This window comes from Malaclemys terrapin, chromosome 12, assembly GCF_027887155.1.
Source record: "Malaclemys terrapin pileata isolate rMalTer1 chromosome 12, rMalTer1.hap1, whole genome shotgun sequence".
NCBI classification, from domain to species: domain Eukaryota; kingdom Metazoa; phylum Chordata; order Testudines; family Emydidae; genus Malaclemys; species Malaclemys terrapin.
The window spans coordinates 20,753,572-20,769,535 of record NC_071516.1 but is presented as its reverse complement, the minus strand read 5'-3'; the positions used below and the strand labels follow the sequence as shown (position 1 = coordinate 20,769,535).

At 47.7% G+C, this 15,964-nt stretch overlaps 1 protein-coding gene across 1 annotated transcript; it reads left to right on the top strand.

Annotated features, from left to right (window-relative positions):
* The first annotated feature begins 8,541 nt into the window (after positions 1-8,541).
* Positions 8,542-14,648, top strand: LOC128846713 (WAP four-disulfide core domain protein 5-like). The gene is made up of 4 exons (XM_054045959.1): positions 8,542-8,672; positions 9,899-10,039; positions 12,859-12,999; positions 14,495-14,648. Exons 1-4 carry the CDS (start codon positions 8,588-8,590, stop codon positions 14,497-14,499), a joined length of 372 nt encoding a protein of 123 aa, XP_053901934.1. The 5' UTR covers positions 8,542-8,587; the 3' UTR covers positions 14,500-14,648.
* Positions 14,649-15,964: the final 1,316 nt, after the last annotated feature.

The following is a 15,964-nucleotide window of genomic DNA, read 5'->3' as shown; positions in this document are numbered from 1 at the left end:
CAAACTTGTTCCTGCAGAAGCACTGTTCTTTCTCTCTTCTTGGCCAACCTTGCGGCTTCCTCAATTGCTTCACTAGCAACGTGTGAGTCTGGGCTCAATGGGGGTTCTCCTTGTTTGACTGTTTGCACAATTGCTGGTGTTTTCTCGATGGGGCGGATCTGGCAAGGGTTCCTGGATGGTAGAATTTATAAGGCACCCTGTTTCTTCCTGCCAAAACATTAACAGCATTTGGGGCTTGGGGGGTTCTGGTGCCAGGGGTTGGATTGTGCTTGTCACAAATCTTCTGTTGCGTAGTCTTTTAAAGGAAAAAAATCTTTGCTAGAAAGTCTTTTAAATGGCACCAGATGCCCTTGTTGGGAAAGAGGGGGGGGGTGAGTTACCAGTGGGACTCTCAGATTTCAGGTTCTGTTCTGCAATTTCCTCTAAAGACAAGAGCACACAAAGGGGTTGAGAGCCAGGCAAAGCAAAGGAGAGGAGCATGCAGCTGATGTCTCCGATATCTGCAACTCAGTCAATTAAACCTGGCAGCTAAGCCCAACTCTTCCTAGACAGAAGCCAAAATGATAAAGACAGAGAAGAGTCTAGAAGGGGGTGGAAACTGCCCCAAACAGAGGGACCGTCTGAACCATAAGATCACATCACAACTCAAGAGATAATCAGGACACAGCTATGGGGAGGGTGATATCATTTAGTTCCCGCTCCTCTCCAGAGCAGGTCACAACATCTTCCAGGATGAAGGAGAAAAAAAGGCCCCACGTGGGGCTTGTCAATCCCTGGGTCCCAGGACGTGGCAGCCATGCACAGGATGGCAAGGCTGCGTGACGGGGTGTGTGTGACACTGCCCAAAGCCCCCTGCCACAATGAGTGAACTGCCAAGTGCTCCTGAGAAAAGGACTGACCAAAAGCAGGGGCAACCATTTCTCATCAAAAGTGCCCAATCGAAACATTACCTGCATTAGAGAGGAGCATCTGCTAGTGGCTGGTCTCCCTTAGAGGTGAATAAGCAGACTACAGCTAGTAGGTAAAGGAGATAATCCTTTAGCTCAAGCAGTAAAGGCTCATGCAGACAGTGCAAAATTCAAACCCTGTGGACAGCCAGAGAGATTCCTATTTCCAAATGATTTCCCCAGGGCCACTTCCTTCTCAACGTGGGAAGGCCCTGCTCTGCTGCTCTAACACTTGGGTATCCTCACCAGAAGCCTTAAACGGCCCTGCTCAGCCATTCCATCACTCCACACAAACGCTGCTCCCACCAGTTCTTTAACTCCACTCTGTGGTTCTCTCTTGACATGTTTCTAAGTTACCATGACATTCCCGCCACCTTTCCCATGCTTCAAACAATTCAGCCAAGGGGAGAGCTCAACCCAACAGCGCCCAGCTATTCATAGACAAGCAGCAACACAAATGAAACACCGTGAGAAATAACACAGCTCCCTGAGCTTGCCAGAACTACAGGCGTCACAGCTGGCAGCTCCCAGGCTTCAAGCTGTAGAATCGGGTTCAGGTAATTACTCACATACCCCCCTCCATGAACCATTTCATTCCAATGTATTGTTTAGTGGCATTTTAAGCCAAGGCCCTTTGCACAGGCCTCTGGGTGCAAACCCAAATCAGTAACAACTGCCCCAAACCAACAGCAGCAGAAAATCCGCCGAGCGCTTCTTGGGCACACGGCCCTATTCCAAAGGCCTCAGAAACACTAATCCCAGCCCATCACATAGATACAAGAGTGTCCCATACAGCCCTGCCTGGCTAGCCTGATGGGCCTGCGCTGACTGGCAGCAACCTCAGGCAGTGAGAAACTGACAAGGGAAGAAAGTTCCAGTGACCCCGTTGCTCCCAGGTCTGTTCCATCTCCAGCCGTCCCCAGCATCTGGGGCTGCTGCAAGGTTGGCTCTGCCACTGATGGCGTTGCCTCTTGTGCTGGGGGAGTTCCCTATGGAGAGCTTGGCACAAAGGGGCCACTGGGCAACGATGAATTGGGCACACCAGTGCCTGGCTCTCTGCCGGCCATTAAGTGCTCAGCTTTAGTAACTCAGCAAGGAAATATCAGGCTGATGGTTCTGTGCGTTACCAAAAAGGGGCCCCGCGCCTAGGGAAAACTGCTGCTTGAAACGCTTCAGGATCATGCGAATGTCAGACTGGCGCACAAAGGGCCAAAGGGCACAGGCCGGTCTCTCAGGCTGCTGTGGGGCAATGTAAAAACTCCCCTTGCAGCATGGCAGGGCTTTGGGGGGTTTTATTTTTTTCTTCCCCAGGAATGGTCAGGACAGACATGTGAACCTGACTGTGGAATGAACAAAGAAAGGGCAGGAGGCTGGCAGGCCTCCAAGCACTTCCTCCTCCCCCCACCTCCACTCCCGGGAGAGTTTAAATCCCAGCTGGCTCAGCTCGGGGCATTCAGACCCAGCTCTCCGACAGCACCATGAAGTCAGTGGGCGTCCTCTTCCTCCTCGTGGGGCTCCTCACCCTCTGGACGGAGCTGCCGGCTGCCACTGAGCAGAAGCGAGGTTAGTACGGAGAGTGGCTGTCTCCAGGCCTGGCCCTGGGGCAGAGGGCAGCAGGCTGCATCCCACTGGAAAGCAGAGCAGGGGCTCCCCAGGGGTCCTTGTACCGTGACCCTTCCAGGGCAGCAGCTGAAGATGTCCCATTTGGAAACTTACTGGGCAATACTTTGCCTTATTTGCAGCCTTTGTGCCCAAAACATTGAGGCCTGATCTGCCAATCAGGCTTAAGGACAGATTTTAACTCTTTAATGGCTGCACCCAATGTTCTGGCTTCACAATTGTTTTTTAGACCACGGAAAGAAGCAGCCCCTTGTTTTTGCTCTGACCCCTGGGCCCTGCTCAGTCCACGGGGTAGATATGAAAACTCCCTGTTCTGTGGCATTTAGCAAAACTGACAGTGGTGGATGGTGTCTAACTAACTCCCCTGGGTAGCAAGGGTCTGGAATTCAATGTGTCCGTTGGCTGACCCACCCCTGCCTGGGCTCATTTCTCTCCCAATCTTGGTTTTCCAGTCCAGAGGGGTAGAAATTAATTTCTTAATTAAAGAAGTTCTCCCAGAAATCTTTCCCCATCTGTCTGTCTCCTCTGTGTCTCTATCGAACAATGCTAAGGTACCATGCGAGAGACACTATAGAAAACAGGGTGGCAGAATTTGATTTTCTTTTGGTGTAATATTGACAGATAATATTTGTTTATTGTTAAAGTTTTTTAATTTTTTTATATATTTACATTTTCACAGTTCATTATTGGGGGGGGGGAGGTGTCAACCAATAATTACTTAGTGATAGTAGCCGTTCAAAAAATTAAAGCTTCATAACCATTAAAACAAAAATTGTCAACACCCTATGTAAAAATATCCAAAGTAAATATCCTTAAATCAAACTCTAATCTGCTCTCAAGCTCTCATTTTTCTGACTTTGCCCATCTGTAAATTTTGATTATTATTGATGAAAATATTTTTGTGGGTTTGTGTGAGTACAGTAAAATCAGAGTTTACTGACATTTACCAATAAAATATGAATCCTCCAACCCTTGTGTGAGGCACTATTTAAAAGCTTAAGACAGATACACATTGTGGTAGTTATATTGCGCTCCTCACCTTCATATCTGAGCACATAATCAATAGGCCTGGCAGAATTCAATGTTCTTTTTGTATAATTTTGACATATAATATTGATGTTTATTTTTAAGTATTATTTTCAATTTGTATCTATTTATATTTTCACAGCTGTAGAAACGTAAGGGTGGTTCAGCCAATAATTATTTCATGAGCGTAGACGCTGAGACTGAAAACATTAAAGCTTTATAACCATTAAAACACAAATTGTCAACATCACATGTCAAAATATCCAAAGTAATTATCCTTAAATCAAACTGTAATCAGCTCTCAAGCTCTCATTTTTCTGACTTTGCCCATCTGTAAATTTTGATTATTATTGATGAAAATATTTGTGTTGGTTTGTGTGTGTGAGCAGTCAAATCGACGTTTACCGACAAAACAGGAATCCTCCAACCCTGATAATAAACACACCTAAATCCAAATAGACGGTCTACATATAGAGCGAGATGAGTCCTTGGTTTTGTTCTGAGGCCGCAGGGACTGTGGCCATGCATGAGCTCTTGTGGGACGGGACTCTACTGCCGTGAGCTGGCGCCCCGCATTTATTCGTCTCAGCTTTATTGATGAAAATCATCCCGGAGGATTGATTGCAGCTTGTGCGTTAGCATTAGGTCATGGAAGGAGAGATGGTATCTGAGAGAGCCCAGTCCATCGAGAGCCTTGAAAATCAAGACCGGGATCTCAGACTCGGTCCAGTGCCTGGTGGACAGCTAGTGCAGTGATTGCAGCTGTGGACAGAGGAGCACCCACATTCCCGTCTCTGTTCTGCTCCATCACAAAGGACCTGACTCACAACGGTCCTCCCTGTCACTATTGCAGATTGAAAGCAGCAGCAATCAGAGCTAGGCGGCATAGCCCCGTGTCTTGACTTGTAACTTTTGTTCAAGTCTTGAATTCTGATCTTCATAGGACAGTGGAGGACATTGCCTCTAGCCTGCTAGGTCAGTAGTTCTCAACCAGAGGTCCGGGCCCCCCTAGGGGGGCTTGAGCAGGTTTCAGGGGGGCCTCCAAGCCGGACCAGCATTAGACTCACTGGGGCCCAGGGCAGAAAGTCAAAGCCCCATCGCATGGGGCTGAAGCCCAGGTCCCTGAGCCCCACCACCGAGGGCTGAAGCTGAAGCCTGAGCATAGGTACATAGAACGGGATCCCTTAGCCAGGTCCATTCTGGGGCCCTGCGAGCCAGACACCCACGTCTGCACTCACTCCCTGTCCCCAGCCAGCCCCAAACTGCAACCCCCTCCAGCCCCTCCTTTCTGACCTTTGTCTGTTTCCCGGGCCAGGAGGTCACCTGACCTCTTTGTTCACCTTTAGCTATCCCTTGCAAGGGGGAAAGGGCCCTGGCCATTTGTTGCTAGGAGACAGATTATCGGCCATTTATGTACACTGCAGACTTAAGAAATACATAGGGGAAACTGAGGCACACACACGGTATTCAGAGGAAACATTAAGAATAGTCCCACTTAGTCACAGTTTGTGATCCAGGACTTTCCTAGAATCCACATGCTGCCTGCCCTGGTAGTGCACTGCACGTATTTCTTTTCCCTCAGCAGATAAAGGTGCATGTGCTGTCCGTTCCAAACCTCCACACTCTGAGCTCCTTCCACTCTTTAATGTGTTTATTCCACAGATTCCAGCCTGGCTTCTCAAGTCTCTAATGGGCCATTCCCACAGCCAGCGGTACGTCCCTTTCACAGAGGATTTTGATATTTCAAAATCTGGTTTCATTCTGATTTGGATTTAAAAGCAAAAATTTCCCAATTCTGTCTGACAGGGAATGGAGCCCAGTGCCAGGGCAATCGGCCTGGTGGGCTGCCCCAGAGCCACAAACCCTGGAAGTTCAGCTTTTGAAAACGTCCTTTGTTCCGTTGCAACTGCACTGAAATCAAACCGTCACCACAAAGCGTTTCAATTTCAATGCATTGGCACATTCCAACAACAAATGTTTTGCTGGAATTTTTCCAACCAGCTCCCCCGTATAGGCTTGGAACATTCACACCTTCAGCTGGACTCTGTGTAGCGAGCCAAGCACACAAATTCTTGTACACAGATTAGGTAATTAAGTTTCACTAGGTGGCAGCACACACCAGGACATGCGCTACTAGTTTATAATTAGGCTTGGAAAGATTATATTTGATGGTAAATGGCAAATTTGCTGTACACACACAAACCAATGGGGAAAAAATTAATCTGTAATAATCAAAATTTACAAATGGGCAAAGTAAGAAAAATAGTACTTGAAAACTAATTAGAGTTTGATTTAGGCCATTTACTGTGTATATTTTGGCGTGTGATGTTGACAGTTTGTGTTGACGGTTATAAAGGTTTAACTTTTGGAATCTCGTTTATTGTCATGAAATAATTATCGCATAACCCCCTCATTGGCTGAACCCCCCCCCATCAATTCCCACAACTGTGAAAAAGTAACTTGATAAAAATAGCAAAACTCCTAAAAATAAACATTATCAGTCTACATATAAAAAAAATAAAAATTGAATTCTACCCACCCTCCTTTTAAATACTAAAGCATATTACAGCCCTGGGCTGCAGGCAGAGATCACTGCCCTGACCAGAGCTGATGGCCAGGGGACCAAAGTGTCACTCTACCAAAGGCTCACCCAGATACCTGGCATGTTCCTTTCCCAGTTCCCCACGCCATTGTTACACTGGAATACAGGCTGGTGCGGAGCCTGAAATGGCCCATTCACATTGTTCTCAGCTCAGGGCTGACATGGACCTGGAGTGTTTGGGAAATGTGGTGAGAAATGGAGGCGGTAGCGGGAAAAGCAGGGGGAGAAAATGCAGCTGTGTTTTAACAGAAGTCTGCAGTGTCATGGGCTGAAAATGGTGGGACCTGCTCTGAGGAGCTCAGAGTGAGAATTTCAGGAATCTAAGGAAGTCGCATCATGCCATCCAAGGCTTTCACAGCACCTGGATCAGACTGGGTGGGGGAAGTCCACAGTTAGAAGCTTCTCCAGCAGCAGCAGCGGGTCCAGCATCTGTTCCTCAGGTGTAGACTTCCTCCTGATAACTGACTCTGCCACTGGGGGAATGGGTGTTGGTGGGCTGTGTGTAAATAAATAGCTCCCTGGGTAACACAAAGCTGGAACTAAAGGTGCCCAGAGGCCTCTGCCCAGTGCTGCCTAAGCCCGTTTCTCCCCTAATCACTCATCTTCTGCTAGCGGGAGTTCAGTTACTGGATCCCTCCGCTTACCAGCAGGCCCTGCTGAATCCAGCGAGTGAACTTCAGAGCCTCTGTCTGCAAACTACAGTGTGCACTAGGTAGTACCATGTGCTGGAGTTTAGTGTACGGTCTCTGCAGGGCTTTTGAACACTGAGTGGCAGTGAAAGATGGGACATACCCCTACCTCAACACAGACAGTCCTAGGGTTGGTCCTCATCATGACAGTGAATATAACCATGAGCATCCGGCAAAGAGGAAGTAACAGCCTGAGACCCTGGGAAAGATGAGGCAGACTGTTGCGGCTCTGTGCCAGCGTTCACCCCCTCCTCAGTCTTCTCTTGCATCCCTTTGGCCTTTCCTGCCCCTCACATTTCTATGCCTCCTATGAGTTTCCTCCCCACATCACACATCCTGCCAGAGGGTTTCGGGGATGGCTGGGTATTTTATAGCTGACCAATGCTGTACTCTGCCCTGCATAAGACAAAGGCAGTGCCTGTCCTGGATAGCTTGTCGTAGAAAACCACTGTAAATCAGGCCAGTCAGGGGCTGTAGTGGAGGCAGTGGCTACATGGGGGCTGTGCCAGCTGCCAGGCTGCACCTGCCCAAGGGTCATACCAGGGGATGTGCAGAGTAGCATTTTCCTCTGTGGGTCTGACCATTTCCCCCTTTCCCGGCTAAGTTCCTGCTTCACCGACAGGCCAAAGGGTCCCCAGGAGAAGCACTGACACCGCCTGCCTGTGGCCAGGACCCCCAGGCCACTGTCATTGCTTACTGCAGGAAATCATTTCCCACAACTACGGCTCGGGAATGACAGGAAGATCTGGGTTTCTGGGCCTTTCTGGTCTGAGCCTGAGAAAGGGGAAGCTTGTGGGTGGCTGGGGTCTGCAGTCAAAAACAGACTCCAAAGAGAGACTGCAGAGCTAGAATTGATATGCAAACTAGACACAATCAACTCCGGTTTGAATAAGGACTGGGAATGGCTGAGCCATTACAAACGTTGACTCTATCTCCCCTTGTAAGTACTCTCACACTTCTTATCACACTGTCTGTACTCGGCTAGCTTGATTATCACTTCAAAAGTTTTTTTTCTCTTAATTAATTGGCCTCTCAGAGTTGGTAAGACAACTCCCACCTGTTTATGCTCTCGGTATGTGTGTATATATATCTCCTCATTATATGTTCCATTCTATATGCATCCGAAGAAGTGGGCTGTAGTCCACGAAAGCTTATGCTCTAATAAATTTGTTAGTCTCTAAGGTGCCACAAGTACTCCTGTTCTTCTTTTTGTGGATACAGACTAACACGGCTGTTACTCTAAAGACAAGAGCACACAAAGGGGCTGAGAGCCAGGCAAAGCAAAGGAGAGGAAAAGGCAGCTGATGTCTCTGATACCCATGGCTAGGTTTCTGTCCGATTAAACCAGGCAGCTAAGCCCAACTCTTACTAGACAGAAGCCAAACAGAAAGATTGAAAAGAGTCTAGAAAGGGGTGGAAAGTTGGAAACTACCCAGCAGAGGGACCATCTGAACCACAGGATGTCCCAGGATGCTGTTGAATAATGTAAAAAACTCTCCTTGCAGCATGGCAGGGCTTTGGTTTTTTTTTTTTCTTTCTTGCTCAAGAATGGTTGGTGCAGACACGTGAACCTAATTGTGAAATGGACAAGGAAAGGGCAGAATGCTGGCAGGGCCCCAAGCACACCCAACCCCACCCCTGGGAGCATTTAAATCCCAGCTGGCTCAGCTCGGGGCATTCAGACCCAGCTCTCCGACAGCACCATGAAGTCAGTGGGCGTCCTCTTCCTCCTCGTGGGGCTCCTCACCCTCTGGACTGCGCTGCCGGCTGCCACTGGGCAGAAGCGAGGTTAGTACGGAGAGTGGCTGTCTCCGGGCCTGGTCCTGGGGCAGAGGGCAGCAGGCTGCATCCCACTGGAGGGCAGAGAACAGGGGCTCAACAAAGCTCTGGAATTCAGTATGTCCATGGGCTGACCCATCCCTACCTGGGCTCATTTCTCTCCCAATTTCTGTTTTCCTGTGAATAGGGGGAGAAATTATTTTCTTAACTAAACAAATTGAGTTCTGCTCTGGTTAGGCCTCAGCTGGAGTATTGTGTCCAGTTCTGGGCACTGCATTTAAAGAAAGATGTGGAGAAATTGGAAAGGGTCCAGAGAAGAGCAACAAGAATGATTAAAGGTCTTGAGAACATGACCTATGAAGGAAGGCTGAAAGAATTGGGTTTGTTTAGTTTGGAAAAGAGAAGACTGAGAGGGGACATGATAGCAGTTTTCAGGTATCTAAAAGGGTGTCATAAGGAGGAGGGAGAAAACTTGTTCACCTTAGCCTCTAAGGATAGAACAAGAAGCAATGGGCTTAAACTGCAGCAAGGGAGGTCTAGGTTGGACATTAGGAAAAAGTTCCTAACTGTCAGGGTGGTTAAACACTGGAATAAATTGCCTAGGGAGGTTGTGGAATCTCCGTCTCTGGAGATATTTAAGAGTAGGTTAGATAAATGTCTATCAGGGATGGTCTAGACAGTATTTAGTCCTGCCATGAGGGCAGGGGTCTGGACTCGATGACCTCTCGAGGTCCCTTCCAGTCCTAGAATCTATGAATCTATGAATAAGTTCTCCCAGAAATCTGTCCCCGCATCTGTCTCTTTATCTAACAATGCTAAGATACCATGGCGAGAGGCATTATATAAAAGCCTAAGATAGATATGTACCATGATAGTCATACTGTTCTCCTGATCATCGTATCTGATAAATAGACTTGGCAGAATTCAATTTCTATTTCTGTATAATTTTGACGTATATATTGATGTTTATTTTTAAGTATTATTTTCAATGTTTGTCTATTTACATTTTCACAGCTGCAGAAAATTAAGGAGGGGGTCAGCCGATAATATTTAGTGATAATAGACATTCCAAAAATAAAACTTTATAATCATTAAAACACAGATTGTCAACATCACATGTAAACATCCTAACAGGACAGTGAATGACATTGCCACTAGCCTGCGGGGTGGATTTCAATCAACAATCCCCTCAGCCAATAGCAGGTTCTTCATACTGTGACTTTTTTCTGTTACAGTGAAACCTGGGACCTGCCCAGCAGATGACATAAGGTGTATTCGGGCAGAACCTGATGAATGTGCCAGGGATGCTGACTGCAGAGGAAAAAAGAAATGCTGTCATTTCTTTTGTGCCATGCGCTGTGTGGACCCAGAAAAAGGTAAGAGACACAGCTAATGCAGAGCGTATGGTCTCATGCAGGGGGAATCTCTCCCCACTCCCGATGCACCAGGAGTTGTCTCCAGGATTCAGAGCCATCTTGGATGGGCACCTTTAGGGAGTTCAATGAACAGAACAATCCCTGTGGAGCCCTGAGGAAGAATTCCACCAGTCTAGGTGACAGCTGGTCACCCCATCTAAAGGGTTTGGTCAGAGCCAGACATTGACTGAGAGGAGCTGTCTGGATTGGGTGGGGTTATGAGCAGCAGTTTGAAGCTTTTCCCGGAGCAGCAGAGGGTACAGCTAGACAGAACCAACCCCTGAGATGATAGAGACACAGCTGCATCCTTATAAGGTTGAAACAGTCACTGGAATGGGAGTTCATGGGTGGTGTAGAATTAAATAACTCCCCCTGGTACCTGGAGGCTGGGGTTAAATGTGTGTGCAGGGGGCTGACTCCAGTCCTGCCTGGACCCATCTTTCTTCAGTCCCCTCATCTCAAGGCAGCAGGTCTCCAGTCACAGGACTGCTCGGCACTTGGGTCCAACAAGGCCTGGCTCTTTGCTGACCATTCAATGTTCACTGTTCAGCTGTATGAAAACAGCGAGGAAGTATGATCCTGATGGGTTTCTGCACCACTACGAAGAGGCCTAGCACCCATGGAAAACTGATGTTTGAAATGCTTCAGGATCATGCTAATGTCAGGCTGGCGCAGAAAGGGCCAAACAGTGGAGACCGTTCTCCCAGGCTGCTGTTGAGTAACATAAAAACTCCCCTTGCAGCATGGCAGGATTTGGGGGTTTTATGTTTCTTGCCCAAGAATGGTCAGGACAGACATGTGAATCTGACTGTGGAATGAACAAGGAAAGAGCAGAATGCTGGCAGACCTCCGCCCAATGGCACCCCTGGGAGAGTTTAAATCCCAGCTGGCTCAGCTTGGGGCGTTCAGACCCACCATGAAGTCAGTGGGCATCCTCCTCTTCCTTGTGGGGCTCCTAACCCTCTGGACAGAGCTGCCGGCTGCATCTGGGCAGAAGTGAGGTTAGTACGGAGAGTGGCTGTCTCCAGACCTGGCCCTGGGGCAGAGGGCAGCAGGCTGCATCCCACTGGAGAGCAGAGAGCAGGGGCTCCACAGGGTCCTTGTATTGTGACCCCTCCAGGGCAGCAGCTGAAGATGTCCCATTTGAAAACTTACAGGTCAATACTTTGCCTTAGTTGCAGCCTTTGTGCCCAAAACATTGGGGCCTGATCTGCCAATCAGCCTTAAGGACAGATGTTAACCCTTTGATGGCCGCACCCAACGTTTTGGGTTCACAACTGCTTTTTAGACCAAGGAAAGGAGCAGCCCCTTTGTCTTTGCTCTGACCCCTGGGCCCTGCTCAATCTCCCAGGGGTAGATATGAAAACTCTTTTCTGTGGCATTTAGTCTAAACTGACAGTGGTGGATTATGTGTAACTCCCCTGGGTAGCAAGGGTCTGGAATTCAATGTGTCCATGGGCTGACCCATCCCTGCCTAGGCTCATTTCTCTCCCAACCTTGGTTTTCCAGTCCGGAGGGATAGAAATTAATTTATTAACTGAAGAAGTTCTCCCAGAAATCTTTCCCCATCTGTCTCCTCTGTGTCTCTGTCGAACAATGTTAAGGTACCATGGCGAGAGGCACTATAGAAAAGCTTAGGATAGATCTATACCCTGATAGTCATACTCACCATCATATCTGAGCAAACAATAAATAGGGGTGGCAGAATTCAATTTTCTTTTTGTGTAATATTGACAGATAATATGTGTTTATTTTTAAGGTGTTTCCCCCCCCCCCCCAATTTTTATCTATTTACATTTTCACAGTTGTGGGAAATTATGGGGGGGGGGGCGCAACCAATAATTTCTTAGTGATAGAAGACATTCAAAAAAGTAAAGCTTCATAACCATTAAAACACAAATTGTCAAAACCCACATGTAAAAATATCCAAGGTAAATATCCTTAAATCAAACTCTAATCAGCCCTCAAGCTCTTATTTTTCTGACTTTGCCCATCTATAAATTGCAACTATTGATGGAAATATTTTTTGTTGGTTTGTGTGTGTACAGTAAAATCAGAGGTTACTGACATTTACCAATAAAATATGAATCCTCCAACCCTGCTAACAAATACACATAAATCCAAACAGATGTTTTACATATAGACTGAGATACTAGAGTTTGGGCTGAGAGGTATCTTTTATTTTTCAATGGGAAACCCCATGTCAAACAGATGAGTCTAGATAGTATTTGGTCCTGCCATGAGGGCAGGGGACTGGACTCGATGACCTCTCGAGGTCCCTTCCAGTCCTAGAATCTATGAATCTATGAATAAGTTCTCCCAGAAATCTGTCCCCGCATCTGTCTCTTTATCTAACAATGCTAAGATACCATGGCGAGAGGCATTATATAAAAGCCTAAGATAGATATGTACCATGATAGTCATACTGTTCTCCTGATCATCGTATCTGATAAATAGACTTGGCAGAATTCAATTTCTATTTCTGTATAATTTTGACGTATATATTGATGTTTATTTTTAAGTATTATTTTCAATGTTTATTTATTTACATTTTCACAGCTGCAGAAAATTAAGGAGGGGGTCAGCCGATAATATTTAGTGATAATAGACATTCCAAAAATAAAACTTTATAATCATTAAAACACAGATTGTCAACATCACATGTAAACATCCTAACAGGACAGTGAATGACATTGCCACTAGCCTGCTGGGTGGATTTCAATCAACAATCCCCTCAGCCAATAGCAGGTTCTTCATACTGTGACTTTTTTCTGTTACAGTGAAACCTGGGACCTGCCCAGCAGATAACATAAGGTGTGTTCGGGCAGAACCTGACGAATGTGCCAGGGATGCTGACTGCAGAGGAAAAAAGAAATGCTGTTATTCCCGTTGTGCCATGCGCTGTGTGTACCCAGCACAAGGTATGTAACACAGCTAATGCAGAGCACATGGTCTCATGCAGAAGGAATCTCTTCCCCCTCCCAGTGAGCCCAGGGTTGTCTGCTGGATTCGGAGTGATCTTGGGCAGGCACCTTTGGGAATTTCAACAGACAGAAAAATTCCTGTAGAGCTCAGTGTAGGAATTCCACCAGGTGACAGCTGGTCACCCCATCTATAGACGTTGGTGAGACCCAGACACTGAGTGAGAGGAGCTGTCTGGGTTGTGTGGGGTTATGATGAGCAGCAGTTGGAAGCTCCTCCTGGAGCAGCAAAGAGTACACATGGACACACCCAACCCCTGAGAAGACAGTTTCAACTTCATAAGGATGCAGCTGTGTCTCTGTCACTGCAATGGGAATTCATGAGTGGTGTAGAATTAAATAACTCCTCGGAGGCTGGGGTTAAATGTGTGCGCCGGGGGCTGACTCCAGTCCTGCCTGGCCTCAACTTTCTCCATTCCCCTCATCTCCAGGGGCAGGCCTGTAACGAGCCATCTGTCAGCAGCACAGGGTAGGCAGGAATAGCATTCAATTCACCTGTCCCTTCTCCAGCCACGCTCAGGCCAGAAGCTGCAAAGAGAGCTGCATAAAGCCATTCTACTAGCCCTGTATCAGAGGAGAAATTGCCCAGTGGGGAGAGCACTTGGCTTGTGGCCCCTATACACTCACAGACCTGGCACAGACGGCCTTCAGTGGAGGCCAGAAAAAAGGCCAGGTTGTTTTATCACAGTCAGATCGAATAACGAGGAATGTTACTGAACACAGGGGAGTGCCTGCCCATGGAAAGGGAATTACAGCTTTGGACTGCAGCCACAGAGCACTGCACTGACCAGAGCTCATGACCAGGGTCAGAACATGCTGCTTTAGCTGTGAGGGACTTGGGTCCAAGGCTTCCCGGCTTCCCCAGCTGGGACGCTGGGGACAAGTTGATGCTAAACCTGAACCTGATTAGATTTCAAATCCAATGGCCTCTCAGTCCTCTTAAACACACCCTTTGTACCCTAACCCCATATAGGGGCCAGCTGGGAGTGTGAGACACAAGGAGGAGGAGACAAGCATGAGGGAGGGAGCTGGGGTGCCCTGCCTGGAGGGGAAGGGAGAAGATCCTCTCCTACTGTGAATTCTGTAATAGTGGGATCCTAAGGACGCATACAGCAGACTTGGCTTGTGGGCAGGGCTCATTTGTCAGCTCTCCAGCACATACATAATCAGGTATAGCCAGCCAGACCTCCTGGGCGCATGTACATCACAGAGGCTATCAGGGTATGGCTGCCCCTAATGGGCTGCACTGAGAACGTGCTCATCCCTGGACAAGACACACAGTCCTGTACAGCACAGAGCCTAGGAGAGCCTTGTAACCCAGGCCAGGCCTGTAGCTGGGCTCTCCTGCTTTTCTGCAAAGCCTGGCCCAGGGCAGCTCAGTTTGTAAGGCGCAAGATTTTCTCATGGTGCCTCTGATCACTTTTTATTTTTCCAGCATAACTCCCTGCTTCACGGATAGGCCGAGGGCATCCCGAGGACAGCGCTGACCCAGATCCCTGTCTCCTGGACTCTCCAGACCCCTGCAGGCTGTATACTGGGGCTCAAATGGAGCCTCTGGCACAATTACAAATAAACTTGTTTATGCCTCAGCTTTGCCATTGGGGATTCCTGAGTCTCATTGTCTCTCCTTCAGTTCTCTATTGAACAATCTATGAATAATGAGTTAAGGAATGGCAGGAGCCGGGGTGGGAGGCCAGGAGGTACATCAGGAAGTGAACGTGGTTGATTATTTAAGCTCCAGAGGCAGATATTGTAGAACGGGGCCAGATGATCTCGTTACAGCCAAAGAAAAATTCCTGACAGTATCTATAGGCAGATCTCGCAAGGGGTGTGAGGTTCGAGGTTTGCCTGAGATCTAAACATTCCTGTTCCAAACGTCTTCTAGTACCAGAGATACATAAGGCCCCAGTCAAAATCTAGAATCCACCGAAAACAAAACCCATTAAACTGAGAGCAATGTCACTTGTAACATATCTCCAAAAATGAATACAAAATCACACAGACAGACAGACAGACACACACACACACCCCAAAGTCTCTCAGCTGGCAGCTAGAAAGCAGCTCTGTGAGGCATCCTGCGATATGTCTCTTCCAGGGAACTTCACAGAAGAAGCAGGTTTTCTTCCTGGAGTACACAGAAGAGTTAAACAACTTGCTATGAAAGGTGAGTGCCCTCTGGAAGGGAGCTCTACGTGCTGACTTTCCCCACATTTTTGGAACATTCCTGGCTTCTACAAGTTAAATACTGAACTGAGCATAGTCTGCAAAAGTCCAACTCCTGTTGTGCCCAGGGGCCTTGCACATCTCCGTGGGGAGAACTGCAGAGCTCAGCAAAGCTCAGGGGAGCTGTAGCACTGCACAATCCACAGTCACATATTGGTTTTTCTTCAGATTTCCTTTGCTCAGCAGAATCCTCCTTGAACCCGCCCACAATAACAAAGGGTTGAGAATCCACCTGAAATTGATCCTTCAGCCGCTCTCAGATAGACATGTTGCACAGACACATTCGCTACCCACACAAGTCAGCCCCTGCTGAGTCCGAGAAAGACCCCAACTGGCCTCCCCTGGGATTTAATGAAATGTGTGGCATGGCTTCAAGGCTCATGTGACATAAATAACCCTGAAGTCTCACACACAGTCAGGAGCAGAACCAACATCTGCTCCCAGCCATAGGTGTTTTCACTCAGGACAGCACAACTGCTCCCCTGAAAGGCCAGGATAAAGTTGGGAACAATCCTGACTTCATCTCACAGGCCCTGCATCTGCACCCGCGCCTTTGTGAGGAAAATAAAAGGTGCCCTGTTTAAAAACACACACAGAGAGAGAGCGTGCGACTGTGTTCGTGTTACCCTGAGTCAATTAGAAAACGCTGAGGAGTCCTTGTGGCCCCTTAGAGACTAACAAA

What these genes read in the sequence shown, in the direction of transcription:
- LOC128846713 (XM_054045959.1), top strand. Translation starts at nt 8,588, where the DNA reads ATGAAGTCAGTGGGCGTCCTCTTCCTCCTCGTGGGGCTCCTCACCCTC. An exon ending in TGCCACTGGGCAGAAGCGAG is followed by an intron (nt 8,673 to 9,898) that starts GTTAGTACGGAG and finishes TTTCTGTTACAG; the next exon opens with TGAAACCTGGGACCTGCCCA. An exon ending in CTGTGTGGACCCAGAAAAAG is followed by an intron (nt 10,040 to 12,858) that starts GTAAGAGACACA and finishes TTTCTGTTACAG; the next exon opens with TGAAACCTGGGACCTGCCCA.